Genomic DNA, 14,960 nt, shown 5'->3' with positions numbered 1-14,960 from the left:
CTACAAAAATGGGCTCCCGAGTGGCACAGCAGTCAAAGGCAATGCATCTCAGTGCTAGAGGCATCGCTACAGACCCTGGTTCGATTCCAGGCTGAATCACAACCGGCTGTGATTGGGAGTTTCATAGGGTGGCGCACAATTGGCTGTCGTCCAGATTTGGCAGGTGTAGGCCGTCATTGTAAAGAACAATTTGTTCTTAACTGACTTGCCTAGTTAAATAAAGGTTACTTTAAAAAATAAAAAATAAATGTAATTACAAATTCGTCACAATGTAATGGGACCCAAAACTTCACATCCCACATTCACCAAGTTGTTTTTGTCTGTGATGAAAAAAATGAAGCATGGGCTTGTAGTTTAATTTAGTTATTTACACTTGTCACTCTTCGATTAAAGAACACCATATCCCACAATGCCTTTCGAAACGACGTGCATAAAGTGGTCCGTCACGGGTTGCAACTTGTTCTCTCCGGGGGCTTGTGTCTCGTTAACTGTACTCTAGTTGTGGTCAGTTATGTTTCTTGCAGGCACAGGAAATGGGTGCTGCGGGGCTGGCCAGAGGTCAGGATCTAGTAATGGGTCCTGCAATCCGCGAAAGTTTAGCGAGAAGATAGCACTCCTCACCCAGCGACAAGCTGAGGACACCGCAGCCTTCCAGGAGGTTATGATGGACATCACTTCCACCAGGGTGAGTCAAGAGGACAGGCCTACGAACTTCGTGTTGATAAAACAGGAGACGCCATAAAGCTGTCAAAAATATTCAAACGTCAGTGATGTTGACCACCCGACAGTCAGAGCACTTTGTTTTCACTTTTCAGAGGCGCAATCAATTCCAGGCCATACCAAGCATCGCGTTTAATTTTGCACTATAGAGACTTTCACTGCAAATACGCCGGTTGACAAATCTGTTTAGTCCAAAGTGTCGATATAATTTAACTTCAAAACACTCTTACTTAATATAACCTTTAAACATAATATGTGCGTTATATTGATTTATACACCATTTATGCTTATCACACCTGTTGATTTGCCATACAGATGCATGGAGTGCAAGGCTGCCCATAACCTGCAAGGCTAGAATTACAAATTGCACTCTTTGGGTAGCCTGCGTAATATGCAGTGGTGTAAAGTACTTAAGTAGACATACTTGCAAGTACTACTTAAGTCGTTTTTTGGGGTATCTGTACTTTACTTTATTATTTATATTTTTTACAACTTTTACTTCACTACATTCCTAAAGAAAATGATGTACTTTTTACTCCATACATTTTCCCTGACACCCAAAAGTAGTTGTTACATTTTGAATGCTTAGCAGGACAGAAAAATGGTCTAATTCCCACACTTAAAAAGAGTACATCCTGGTCATCCCTGCTGCCTCTGATCTGACTGACTCACTAAATACATGCTTTGTGTGTAAATGATGTGTAAGTATAGGAGAGTGCCCGTGGATATCTGTAAACAAACAAAAAATGCAAGAACACGATGAGGTATGGTTTGCTTAATATAAGGAATTTGAAATGATTTATACTTGTACTTTTACTTTTGATACTTAAGTATATTTAAAACCAAATACTTTTAGATTTTTACTCAAGTAGTATTTTACTGGGAGAATTTCACTTTTACTTGAGTCATTTTCTATTAAGGTATCTTTACCTTTACTCAAGTATGACAATTGGGTACTTTTTCCACCACTGGTAATGTGAATATGTTAACACTTATGGGATATGCCCCCACGTTGCTATTTATGGGGGTGTCTATTAGGCTAGGGGTTGCCCTGATTTGTTATTGTGCCCATAGGAAATATAAATACGATTCTATTTTTATGAGAGTGTCGTGTCCCACTACACAGTTGGAGTACTACAACCTCACAGTGCAGTGAGTGTATTAAGAAGTGACAAATATGATACTTTATCGTTTTGGAATGTAATTGCCTTCTGTGTATTCGACTCGAGCTTTTTGCCAGGGGTGTAGGGCTGTCCCTGACGGGGGGGAGAAGAGTTATTGTATTAGGCCTAAGTAAGCTATGGTATTAAGACTTAACAGGATGTGCTCTTTGGCCTACAGCTCGATGGTGTTCTCAACACCAATATGCTGGTTAACTTTGCTATTATGCACATAGCAACATGGTTGAGAAAAACAGCGCACTGATGTCTCAGAACTGCAGACAGTGACCACTATGCAACGTGGGAGAAAGTGCATTTGTTCTAAACTGATATTTGCATTAGTGTTGCACCATTGTTCTTGTATAACCATATAGAATTACAGTAGCATGTCTTATTGATGGACTGTGCCATCCCCATGTCCTCCACAATGGATTAGTCCACTCAGACAGGCGCAAATCAAGCAGTTGTCTTGTACACCATGCAATTATAATAATTCTTGTTGTTGTTACTCCTCGACTAAAGAAGTCTCAATTGACCAACAGCCTATCGACCAAACAATCGACCAGTCGACTAAATGGGGGTCAACCCTACAGGGGTATAATAAATATGTTTGAAACATGATAGAGATACAGTATGTGTAAAGTGCACAAGTTCGAGTTTCCCTATTCTGCATTATAGAGCGCACCGTCCTTCTTATAGCTCGGCTACATTGAGATGCAATTTTCAATGTTGTGAACACAATGCAGTATCCTATTGATTAAGTCTCTGGTGTCACGTGAAATGAGGTGCAGCCCTATGCTCTGAAACTGAGGAGCCAAGACCTCATGGCACTATGGTAGCTCTTTGACCTCTTACATAGCCCACACTTTTCATATCATTAATACCCGAATTCAAAGGCTCTCAAGTCATGTTACCGAACCACCATGCAACACTTTCCTTAAAATACAGTGGCTGTAGGAGATGGTACCCAGCTATACTCATGGTTTATTGCACATGGGCTTTTAAAGTATGCAAGGGTCTTTCTCCTGCAGTATCTGATTCCCATGTTCATACCAAGGGTTGGCAGTCAGAGGGTATTCTTTCCGAGATCGAGCCGACAGTCGCCTTGATTCACTCTTATAGTGTCACTATATACGGAATATACTTTGTCTGAGGTTTACATTCACCAGTAATTCCATTATACCATTGAGACTATTATAGAACTAACTGTAAGTGCAATTTTCTTCTTCTTCTGATAATCAACTAAATTAAAGTAGTTGTCATCTTTATTCACTCCTTTATCTCCCCACTCTTTCCGGGTCTCAGATTCAGGTCCAGAGAGCGCGGCAGGCCAGAAGCCTGGGCACCTATTATGGAGGCTCTCTTCCCAATGTCAACCAGATTGGGAGAAGCATTTCAGATGTACAGGTTAGATGTATTACTTACATTTTACTTATGACTACATTACATACTACTTATAACTACAGTTACCTACTAAAAACTATATTTACATTTATAAGCCTAATTACATACCGGCTATAGCAATGGTTATATGATGCAGGCTACTGAAAGTCAAATGAACTGTTGATCTGTCTGACTCTGTTAGGGTCAGCTCCCCTGTCGTCCAGACAATGGCTGCCCCTCAAGACTTCACCCAATGGCAGAGTGGGCACAAGGAGAGGGGCGGCTTAGTTTTCCGGTCAGGCCAAACAGGAAACATGTATCCTTTATGGTCAGTCAAAGGGCAGCCAGTGGTGGGTCCCTTAAAGTGAAGTGAGGTCACTGCTAGTGAAACGTCTGTATTGCTTCGTGGCTCCCATGCCTTAAAGTTAATACATGGGGGGGCTAAAGCAGAAACAGATGCTTTTAGGGAAAGGGTTTCTAATGGTAAATGCTAAAGTTAGCCATTTGCAACTGTAGTATAGTAAGCACACAAAAATGATGGTTTTCCTCCCATGCTCCCCAGATATCTGACGTGCATGGAGGATGACCATAACAGTGGATGTAAAGCAATAATTCACCACAATATTGCAATAATGTGTTGAACTATTGCTTTACATCTACAGTAGCCTACTTCCTATTGTCTATATGGCAAGATGACCAAACAACTATTGTTGGTAAAAGCGTGCAGGGTCAAATGCCATACTACTGTCTAAGGTTAAAGGCCCAGTGCAGTCAAAAAAGTGATTTCCCCGTATACTGCATTCGCTAAGTATTCAGACCCCTTCACTTTTTCCACATTTTGTTACGTTATTAACACTCGTATTTGCCACATCTTCAATTTAAGCCTACTAGAGACCATGTGCCCCCAGGCCTGGAGGGAAGATAAAGCAATTCCACTACCCAAGAATATAATAGTAAAGCCCCCTTTACTGACTCAAATAGCCAACCAATCAGCCTGTTACCAACCCTTAGTACACTTCTGGAAAAAATGGTGTTTGATCAGATACAATGATATTTTACAGTAAACAAATTGACAACAGAATTTCAGCATGCTTATAGGGAAGGACACTCAACAAGCACATCACTTACACTGACTGATGATTGGCTGAGAGGAATTGATGATAAAATGATTGTGGGGGCTGTCTTGTTAGAATTCAATATAGCTTTTGACATGATTGATTTTATTTTTTATTTTTATTTCACCTTTATTTAACCAGATAGGCTAGTTGAGAACAAGTTCTCATTTGCAACTGTGACCTGGCCAAGATGAAGCATAGCAGTGTGAACAGACAACACAGAGTTACACATGGAGTAAACAATTAACAAGTCAATAACACAGTAGAAAAAAAGAGAGTCTATATACATTGTGTGCAAAAGGCATGAGGAGGTAGGCGAATAATTACAATTTTGCAGATTAACACTGGAGGGATAAATGATCAGATGGTCATGTACAGGTAGAGATATTGGTGTGCAAAAGAGCAGAAAAGTAAATAAATAAACAGTATGGGGATGAGGTAGGTAAAAATGGGTGGGCTATTTACCAATAGACTATGTACAGCTGCAGCGATCGGTTAGCTGCTCAGAGAGCAGATGTTTGAAGTTGGTGAGGGAGATAAAAGTCTCCAACTTCAGTGATTTTTGCAATTCGTTCCAGTCACAGGCAGCAGAGTACTGGAACGAAAGGCGGCCAAATGAGGTGTTGGCTTTAGGGATGATCAGTGAGATACACCTGCTGGAGCGCGTGCTGCGGGTGGGTGTTGCCATCGTGACCAGTGAACTGAAATAAGGCGGAGCTTTACCTAGCATGGACTTGTAGATGATCATAGTCTGCTGCTGGAAAAATGTATGTGTTATGGCTTTACACCCCCTGCTATAATGTGGATAAAGAGTTACTTGTCTAACAGAACATAGAGGGTGTTCTTTAATGGAAGCCTATCAAAGATAATCCAGTTAGAATCAGGAATTCCAGAGGGTAACTGTTTAGGCCCCTTGCTTTTTTCAATTGTACTAACGACATGCCACTGACTTTGAGTAAAGCCAGAGTTTCTATGTATGCAGATGACTCAACACTACACACGCCAGCTACTACAGCGACTGAAATGACTGCAACACTCAACATAGAGCTGCAGTTAGTTTCAGAGTGGGTGGCAAGGAATAAGTTAGCCCTAAATATTTTAAAAACTAAAAGCATTGTATTTAGAACAAAACTCTCTAAACCCTAAACCTTGACTAATCCTTGTAATAAATAATATAAATTGAGCAAGTTTTGATGACTAATATGCTTGGAGTAACATTAGATTGTAAACTGTCATGGTCAAAACATATTGATGCAGTAGTAGCTAAGATTAGGAAGTCTGTCTATAATAAAGCGATGCTCTACCTTAACAACACTATCAACAAGGCAGGTTCTACAGGCCCTAGTTTTGTCGCACCTGGACTACTGTTTAGTCGTGTGGTCAGGTGCCACAAAGAAGGACTTTGGAAAATTGCAATTGGCTCAGAACAGGGCAGCACGGCTGGCCCTAGGATGGACACCGAGAGCAATTATTAATAATATGTATGTCAATCTCTCCTGGCTGAAAGTGGAGGAGAGATTGACTTCATCACTACTTTTTATGAGAGGTGCATGTTGAATGCACCGAGCTGTCTGTCTAAACTACTGGTACACAGCTCGGACACCCATGCATACCCCACATGCCACAAGAGGTCTCTTCACAGTCCAGAACAGACTATGGGAGGCACACAGTACTACATAGAGCCATGACAACATGGGACTCTATTCCACATCAAGTAACTGATGCAAGCAGTAAAATTAGATTTTTTTAAACAAACACCTTATGCAACAGCGGGGACTGTGAAGCAACACAAACATTGGCGCACACACACACACAAACACACACACACACACACACTATAACATACACATGGTTGTAGTACTGTAGATATGTGGTAGTGGTGGAGTAGGGGCCTGAAGGATCACAGTGTGTTGTGAAATCTGTGAAAGTGTTGTAATGTTTTAAAATGGTATAAACTGCCTTCATTTTGCTTGATCCCAGGAAGAGTAGCTGTTGCTTTGGCAGCAGCTAATGGGGATCCATAATAAATACAAGTACAGCCTTATTCTAAAATGTATTAAATATTTATATTTTTAATAAACACAGTTGACAGTGAGAGGATGTTTCTTTTTTTGCTGAGTTTATATATATATGTCCTCACTGTCAATTGAGTTTATTTTTAGCTAATTTAATGTAAATATTTGTATGAACATAACAAGATTTAACAACTGAGACATAAACTGAACAAGTTTCACAGACGTGACTAACAGAAATTGAATAATGTGTCCCTGAACAAAGTGGGTGTCAAAATCAAAAGTAACGGTCAGTATCTGGTGTGGCCAGCAGCTGCATTAAGTACTACAGTGCATCTCCTCCTCATGGACTGCACCAGATTTGCCAGTTCTCGCTGTGAGACGTTATCCCACTCTTCCACCAAGGCACCTGCAAGTTCACGGACATCTCTGGGGGGAATGGACCTAGCCCTCACCCTCCGATCCAACAGGTCCCAGATCTGCTCAATGGGATTGAGATCCGGGCTCTTCGCTGGCCATGGCAGAACACTGTCATTCCTGTCTTGCAAGAAATCACACACAGAACGAGCAGTATGGCTGGTGGCATTGTCATGCTGGAGGGTCATGTCAGGATGAGCCTGCAGGAAGGGTACCACATGAGGGAGGAAGATGTCTTCCCTGTAACGTACAGCGTTGAGATTGCCTGCAATGACGACAAGCTCAGTCCGATGATGCTGTGACACACTGCCCCAGACCATGACGGACCCTCCACCTCCAAATCGATCCTGCTCCAGAGTACAGACCTCTGTTTAATGCTCATTCCTTCGACGATAAACGCGAATCCAACCATCGCCCCTGGTGAGACAACCGAGACTCGTCAGTGAAGAGCACTTTCTGCCAGTCCTGTCTGGTCCAGCGACTGTGGGTTTGTGCCCATAGGCAACGTTGTTGCCGGTGATGTCTGTTGAGGACCTGCCTTACAACAGGCCTACAAGCCCTCAGTCCAGCCTCTCTCAGCCTACGGACAGTCTGAGCACTGATGGAGGGATTGTGCATTCCTGGTGTAACTCGGGCAGTTGTTGTTGCCATCCTGTACCTGTCCTGCAGGTGTGATGTTTGGATGTACCGATCCTGTGCAGGTGTTGTTACACGTGGTCTTGCACTGCAAGGACGATCAGCTGCCCGTCCCGTCTCCCTGTAGTGCTGTCTTAGGCGTCTTACAGTACGGACATTGCAATTTATTGCCCTGGCAGTCCTCATGCCTCCTTCCAGCATGCTTAAGGTACGTTTACGCACATGAGCTGGGTCCCTGGGCATCTTTCTTTTGATGTTTTTCAGAGTCAGTAGAAAGGCCTCTTTAGTGTCCTAAGTTTTCATAACTGTGACCTTAATTGCCAACCATCTGCAAGCTGTTAGTGTCTTAATGACCGTTCCACAGGTGCATGTTCATTAATTGTTTATGGTTCATTGAATAAGCATGGGAAACTGTTTAAACCCTTTACAATGTAGATCTGTGAAGTTATTTGGATTTTTACGAATTATCTTTGAAAGACAGGGTCCTGAAAAAGGGACGTTTCTTTTGCTGAATTTATAAATTGAAATGATACAGTGAAATAAATAAATAATGGCGTTAGTGTAAGAGTTAGAAAAGACATGCTGATATTTCAGGCAGTTTTAGTGGGATGGAGTTTTGGCTGCCTGGTGACGTCACCAAGCAGTAAATGACTTAATTAACCAATAAGAAAGAGTGTTCCAAACCTCTCTGCCAATAACAGCTAGTTTTCAGGTTTCCCCTCACCACTCAAACCATTCCTAGACAGTCCTATTAGAATTTTTGCTTGAAAAATGTCTGTTTGCCAAGAAGCTATTTTTGTTACTTTCTGACCATTTAAATTGAAAACAATCTTAGTAAGGTATGTTACCCAGAAATTATTTGATATTGAGGTAAAAATAGATGCATTGGACCTTTTTAAAATTAAACCTTTATTTAACTAGGCAAGTCAGTTGAGAACAAATTCTTATTTACAATGACTGCTTACCCTTGCGACGCTGGGCCAATTGTGCACCGCCCTATGGGACTTCCAATCACGGCCAGATGTGATTCAGCCTGGATTCGACCCAGGGACTGTAGTGATGCAGTGCCTTAGACTGCTGCACCACTCGGGAGCCCTTTTAACTGTTGATCCACTTAAGTAGCAGATAGAGGGGATTAATCATGTACACACTGTAGAAGAAATGCCCCGTCAACTTTGTGTACCATTGTTTGCCAACAGTCGGCCTGTGCCTAGGTTTTCCAAGGGCACTCTGTATAGCCTTAACACTCCCTCACAGATTGACAACTCTCCCTACCGCTCAGTTCACCCGTCTCCACAACTTGAACCCAGCTTGAGAAGGTAAGGGTCGGCGCAATCCAAAATGATACATTTTGTAGACTTAATAATAAACATCCTAATACATATTTCGACTGATTCTGTCACCCAAAAAGGAACTGGTCTATCAGCTCTCCAGTGGACAAAAGCCACTTGATGCACCCTCCCTTAACAGCACTTAATAGGTGAGCAACGTACCCATCGTGTTTCTCTACTGTTCTTCTACACTCTTGCTTTCCCCTCTGAAATGTGTGCTCTCCTCCCCAGAACCAACTCAGACTCGGCCCTGCACACCAGTGTGAGGAACACCCACGCAGGGGACCAGCAGCCTTTAATCTCACAGAACAGGCACAATGGTAAGTCCACAATGCCAGTTGTATTGATTTAGTCATTGTATTGTGTTCAGTGTTTCAGTATTATTCCTTTGGTAATTCTTGCAACTGCCTCTTGAAAGTGAGTTCTTTCCTATATCATGTATTAATCTATTAGATTTTTGCACCTGATGGTTTCCTCTCCAGTCACCTCAGGTTTTCCATATCCAGTGCCTCTAATTGAGGAGAATGTCATTGAAGAGGAAAAGCCATTAAGGAATACCAAAAAGGTATTAATTCTTGCCAATGTAACCATCCACAATGCTTCATATTTCCTATACGAATGGGTTCAGTATTGCACAATGTGCTCTAGCAGATGGAAGACTATTTTTCTCATTGATGCATCCTTGCTAATTGTTTGTCTCATCTTAGCTTCCTGCACTTCCCACTGGAGTCAAATCGCATAAAGTCCCTGGTATAAAGTATGTTCTGCTTTTCCAAATGAATATTGTCTAAAAGAAAGGCAAACCCTGTGCCCTGACTGAACCACCTCCCTTTCTCCTATCCTTCTCTCTTGCGGTTTCTCCAGCATCCTGTCCTCGCCAGATCAGCAGTTCAGGGCTCTCAATGTCCCTTCCGCTCTCAATGCAAGTGGCTCCTTGCCCGATCTCTCCAGCCTGCACCTCCCCTCCCCACAGCCAGTAGGTGGGGACTCACACAAACCCACTGCCTGTAGCACTGGCCACCTACCTGGAACTCCCGCTCACCTTGAAGCCAGAGATGATGAATTTCCCATGCCAGGTGTGTTTGTCTGTGTGCTACGTTTTTAGTGTATGTTGGTGTCGGTTTAGGTAGGTTCATATGGTGATTGTGTCCATTTCTTTCCTTGTGTTCTCAGGTTTGTCGTTGTCTCTCCAAGGCTCGTACAGTAACCCATTGCTCCAGTCCTCCCACAGCAACCCAAATATTCAAGCCTCTCTGCGCAGCCACTCCCTTTCCAGCTCTCTAAACTCCACCTCCTTGAACTTGTCACTCAGCAACTCTTCTCTGCAGTCATCCCCTAGCAACCAATCCCTCCAGTCCTTCTTCAGCAGCTCTTCCCTAAGCGGCCTATCCATGCAATCCGCAACTAGCCACTGTAGCTACAGCAGTGGGATTGGCGGATCTCGCTCTTGCTCCTCCTCTTCCCTATCCTGCTCCCCACGTCCAATTAGCCAGACGCAGGTGCCTTCGTTAAGAAGGCGGACTCCCCTCAGCCCACTGGTTGTTCCCACTGGTGGAGAGTCTCGCTGGCTCCAATCTAAACAGTTTTCACCTGTTGGGTCTCCAAAGTTATCTTCTATAACTCAGGTATATCAAACAAACTGGAATTGAAGTGATGTTTTTGTTAATAAGATGGTTTCATAGAACTCCATATTAAGACATTGTTTGATGTATTGCTCTTATTTCAATTCCAAGGGAGTTCTCCTGAACACCAACCAATTACCACAGGAGCCAAGGCCACCAGGGTATCCTCACTGCCAACCTCAACACGAAGGTACTCCAGCAGCTCAGCAGCATTCTCTGACAGAGGGGCAGCAGCAACCCAGCCAGGAACCGAAAAAAACACCACCACACCAAGAGAAATCCAGGCATCAACAACACCCACAGCTACAGCTCCCACAGACACACAACCTCCAACAACTGCAATATCACCATCGACAACAGTACCAGCACCCAAATCAACTATATCAATGCCAGATCCAGCATGTCCAGACAGAAAGTCAGGACCTGGACATAAAACAGCAATATCAAAGAGGGTCAAACCATTGTGAGAACCCACAGCAACAACACCTACATCAATCACAAGAGGAACAGCATCAAAGACAACAGCAAAAACAACAGAAACAAGTGTACCAAAACCTTCCACAGAACCAGCTAGAGAAGCAAAGGCAACAATACCAGCAACACCCACACCAGCAGTACCCACATCAGCAACATGATCAACAACAAGCATACCAAAGACAACCTCAGCAAAACCGAGTACGTCGACAAGATGAGCTGCTACTGCAGCAACATCAGCTCCAGCAGGTTCAACTCTACCAACAGCAGCAGCAGACAAATGGCTACCAGCAACAGCAGCATGAGCAACAGTGGAATCTCCAGTGTGCATACCCGCCAGCTCAGAACCTTGACTTGAATGGGCAGAACATGCCAAACCCACAAAAAGTACCAACGATGACTCGTAAGCATCAGACCCAAGCCCAGGGAAGGAGCTGGGCACATCAGAAGGTGCAAAGTCAGAAGGACCAGATTGAGTCGACCAAAATCTTCTCACAGATTAACTCCTTAATGGACAACAATCCAGGCCTCTACAATGTGAGAATATCCCCATCTGTTGCATATTGTGTGTCTATTTTCACTAGTTTGAGTTTAGTTTGGATAGTGTCAGTGTGTACAGTTTAGGCAATGTTTAGGATCAATAAGAGGCCATTTTATGTTTGGTCTGTCAGAAAGATATGGTAATATAGGGCTGCACGCTATGGGCAAAAAAAATTATCCAATAACGATGAAAAAATAAATCAATCAAATACTGTGATTTGACATGCGATATCGATCAACACTTGGGTGAACTGGATTATTTTCCTGCTGTAGCAAACGGTCTCAAATGAAGATCCTACATCTGTATAGTGAATCTAAGAGAGAAGAGGAACTGTGCTGCTTGAGTGACGGGGTGGGTTTCTTGTGTGTGTGGGAAGCAGCCGTAAGAGGAGAAAGAAAAACCGAGTAAACTATTAAAAGGACATTACACGCGACTGAGATGCGTTTCAAAATATTGTAATGCGATATGGATGTTGCACATGTCCATATTTCAATGGGAATTCGATCAATTGTGCAGCCCTATTAATGGTACTTACTTCCTTTTCTGCTCTCTCAGGACACTTTCATACTGAACCATTTACAGCAGGAGTCCTACATGGGCCTACACCTCACACCACGCCAGACTCAGGCACTCTCCCAGCAGGTAGTCTAAGACTTAAAACTGTAAATAATCTAACAGTATTGAAAGGACAACTCCATTTGACCTGTTGATTCACTCACTGTGCATAGTTTCAATCTAATTCTCTAATCTTGTCTGGTTGTCCAGCTCAGTAAGGAGCCTCTCTGGGGAGATTCTGGGCCTCAGGCTGTGGAGGGGAAAGATGGAGGGGTTTACTGCGGGAACCAAGGTCCTCAGATGTCCCTCCACTGCCAGAACCAAACCAGTGCAGACTTTATGACAGGTAGGGCCCACTCTCTCCCCCCTCTTGCACTTTTTTTAATTGCTTGCAGCAGTTAGAGATATTGTTTTTGGGGAAGTATTACCTTATTTTCGACTTACACAGGTCGCTGTCGTTTCATCCAGACAATTGTATGTCCATTGGTTGGTTATTCAATACCAACTAATGGACTTACTGTCTGGATGAAACTACACCATAAGTAAATAATCCCTGAAATGTTAGACCTGGTAATTGAAAAAAAACAAGTTGCACCGCAATTGTAACCTTTTTAAAGCTTATCTTGTCTCTATATATTTTTTAAAAGGATTCAATCCGATGGCGGCTTTTAAAAGCTATTTCTGATTGAGCTGTCATATGCAGCGTTTACTGTGAACGGGAGCGTTGACTTTAAGTCACAATGCCTATAACCCGCAATCGGATTGAATCCCAGCCTCACTCTTTCGCTCTTATCCTCTTTGTCTTTGTTTCCCACTTAACAGACAAAGCAGCCTATGAGGATTTATCTGGTGTTCTGCCCATGCTGGGATTTGATGCAGACGACTTCACCCTGCATAACCCCCTTCAGATCGATCCGCTAGACCTGGAGGAGCTTAACATACTGGCAGATGGAGACATGGTCGAGGACACTGAAAGGACACTGCTCTAACCTACTTAGGTGACCGGGGTAGTTGAATGTATCCAGGAACACTACTTTCAACTAAGATGGCTGTCTTGGTATGGTCTGATGGCAGCAATGTCAGTTGTAGTCCCGGGATCTTTCACTGCTGGACATAATTTGATTGGACATTAATGTTATCTTACATCATCCTCATGTGATTGGCCAGGTCATGGGATTTAACAAGCATGTAACTATACATCGACTGCCTCACATGACTCGTTAGCTGACTGCACTTTTTCTTAGTTGTCATTTAATGCTTGCCTGCAATGGAAAAATGCACCCCAAGAGCTGGCATCCCCTGCACCTTAGTTTAAATGTAGTTCAATAATGAGATTAGATATGTAAAAAAAATATATTTGTATTGATATGGATTTTTGTAATACAATGATGTACATTCTAATATGAATGGTGTCTTTTCACCCTCTAGTAGTGATGGAAAGTTTTTTTTTTAAACACATCTTAAACTTTGTATTTAATGTGGCCAAGAAACCAGTTATTTACATGTCCTTTTTTAAACATCTTATGACATTGTGTACCATTGTTTTAAAAGAGAAATAAATGAGAGCAGGAAATAGCTTGCCAGTACATTTCTTTAAGAAAAAGATAATTATGGACAGACCATTACATTACTATTGAAAGGGAGCATTTCCTCAAAATACAAATGAATGTGACCTGTGTATTAGATGCTTGCATAATAATATTTCAGGTACTGTTGTTTTTGCATTAAATTTAGCATTTAGTCATAAAATTAAGGTAACACATTGTTGCCTAATAGACAAATACAGGTAAATAATCAAGGACATTTATTCTCTTGTACTGTGATTACAACCTGAATATGACTTTGAAGCTTGTTTTAAATTAATTCCAAAGGAGAACTATAATCAACACGGCCTTAAAAGTAGTAACATTAATTACAATATTATCAAATATTTTGTAATCCCATACCGATTTCTAACTTCATTGAGATTAAATCAAACATTGCATTTCAGTTCACTTTGGGTGTAGCACATGGACCCTAACTAGGCTTCCCCCTTACCCCAACCAATAACTAACATCCAAGGGGTTGGGAAAGAAAGCAACAAATCTTGTTTCTTTAAGCTTCTTCTCTTGAGATTTATTTTCCTTTCACTGCTCCAGGTATGAGTCTCCTTCAGGTGCAGATCTTGGATTATTTTAGTTTGACCAATTCCTAAATCATTACAGTACAAACTGACCTCAGATCAGTGTTACGAAGAGAAAAAAAAGCCCCTACTCCTTTGTAGCTCTTCTTCTGTCATCAGATATATGCTTGAGTCCATTATTAGTTAGGACCCATGTCAGGTCAGTATATCTAGATAGGCAGTGCCAAACATGGACCACTTCAGTGTAACATGTCATCATGCAACAATAATATACTGTTTTACACAGAACTGGAGGGACAGTGTACGCTGTTTGAGTTTTACAATGAAAAAAACATCCTTAACTACAGTAACTAGCCTTTTCACAATTTTCTGGATAAATACAGTGCCTTGCGAAAGTATTCGGCCCCCTTGAACTTTGCGACCTTTTGCCACATTTCAGGCTTCAAACATAAAGATATAAAACTGTATTTTTTTTGTGAAAAATCAACAACAAGTGGGACACAATCATGAAGTGGAACGACATTTATTGGATATTTCAAACCTTTTTTAACAAATCAAAAACTGAAAAATTGGGCGTGCAAAATTATTCAGCCCCTTTACTTTCAGTGCAGCAAACTCTCTCCAGAAGTTCAGTGAGGATCTCTGAATGATCCAATGTTGACCTAAATGACTAATGATGATGATTACACACAGGAAGATTGTATTTAAGTCTCCGTATAAATGCACCTGCACTGTGATAGTCTCAGAGGTCCGTTAAAAGTGCAGAGACCATCATGAAGAACAAGGAACACACCAGGCAGGTCCGAGATACTGTTGTGAAGACGTTTAAAGCCGGATATGGATACAAAAAGATTTCCCAAGCTTTAAACATC

The 14,960-nt window shown here is 42.1% G+C and overlaps 1 protein-coding gene across 1 annotated transcript; it reads left to right on the top strand.

Annotated features, from left to right (window-relative positions):
• Positions 1-424: 424 nt before the first annotated feature.
• On the top strand, positions 425-13,541 carry crtc2 (CREB regulated transcription coactivator 2). The gene is made up of 14 exons (XM_046362112.1): positions 425-685; positions 3,186-3,287; positions 3,466-3,579; positions 8,701-8,762; positions 8,855-8,923; positions 9,006-9,094; positions 9,266-9,339; positions 9,482-9,531; positions 9,639-9,850; positions 9,948-10,399; positions 10,508-11,407; positions 11,967-12,053; positions 12,177-12,312; positions 12,789-13,541. Exons 1-14 carry the CDS (start codon positions 512-514, stop codon positions 12,953-12,955), a joined length of 2,688 nt encoding a protein of 895 aa, XP_046218068.1. The 5' UTR covers positions 425-511; the 3' UTR covers positions 12,956-13,541.
• Positions 13,542-14,960: the final 1,419 nt, after the last annotated feature.

The sequence above is a fragment of the Oncorhynchus gorbuscha genome, linkage group LG09 (assembly GCF_021184085.1).
Source record: "Oncorhynchus gorbuscha isolate QuinsamMale2020 ecotype Even-year linkage group LG09, OgorEven_v1.0, whole genome shotgun sequence".
In the NCBI taxonomy this organism is placed as follows: Eukaryota; Metazoa; Chordata; class Actinopteri; order Salmoniformes; family Salmonidae; genus Oncorhynchus; species Oncorhynchus gorbuscha.
Note: the sequence above shows the minus strand (reverse complement) of the source record. Positions and strands in the feature narration are given on the sequence as shown.

Bases quoted from the DNA above. Each gene is read 5' to 3' on its own strand.
- crtc2 (XM_046362112.1), top strand. From the start codon at position 512: ATGTTTCTTGCAGGCACAGGAAATGGGTGCTGCGGGGCTGGCCAGAGG. The intron at 3,580-8,700 runs GTATCCTTTATG...ACTCCCTCACAG, and splicing joins TCAGGCCAAACAGGAAACAT to ATTGACAACTCTCCCTACCG. The intron at 9,340-9,481 runs GTATTAATTCTT...GTCTCATCTTAG, and splicing joins CATTAAGGAATACCAAAAAG to CTTCCTGCACTTCCCACTGG.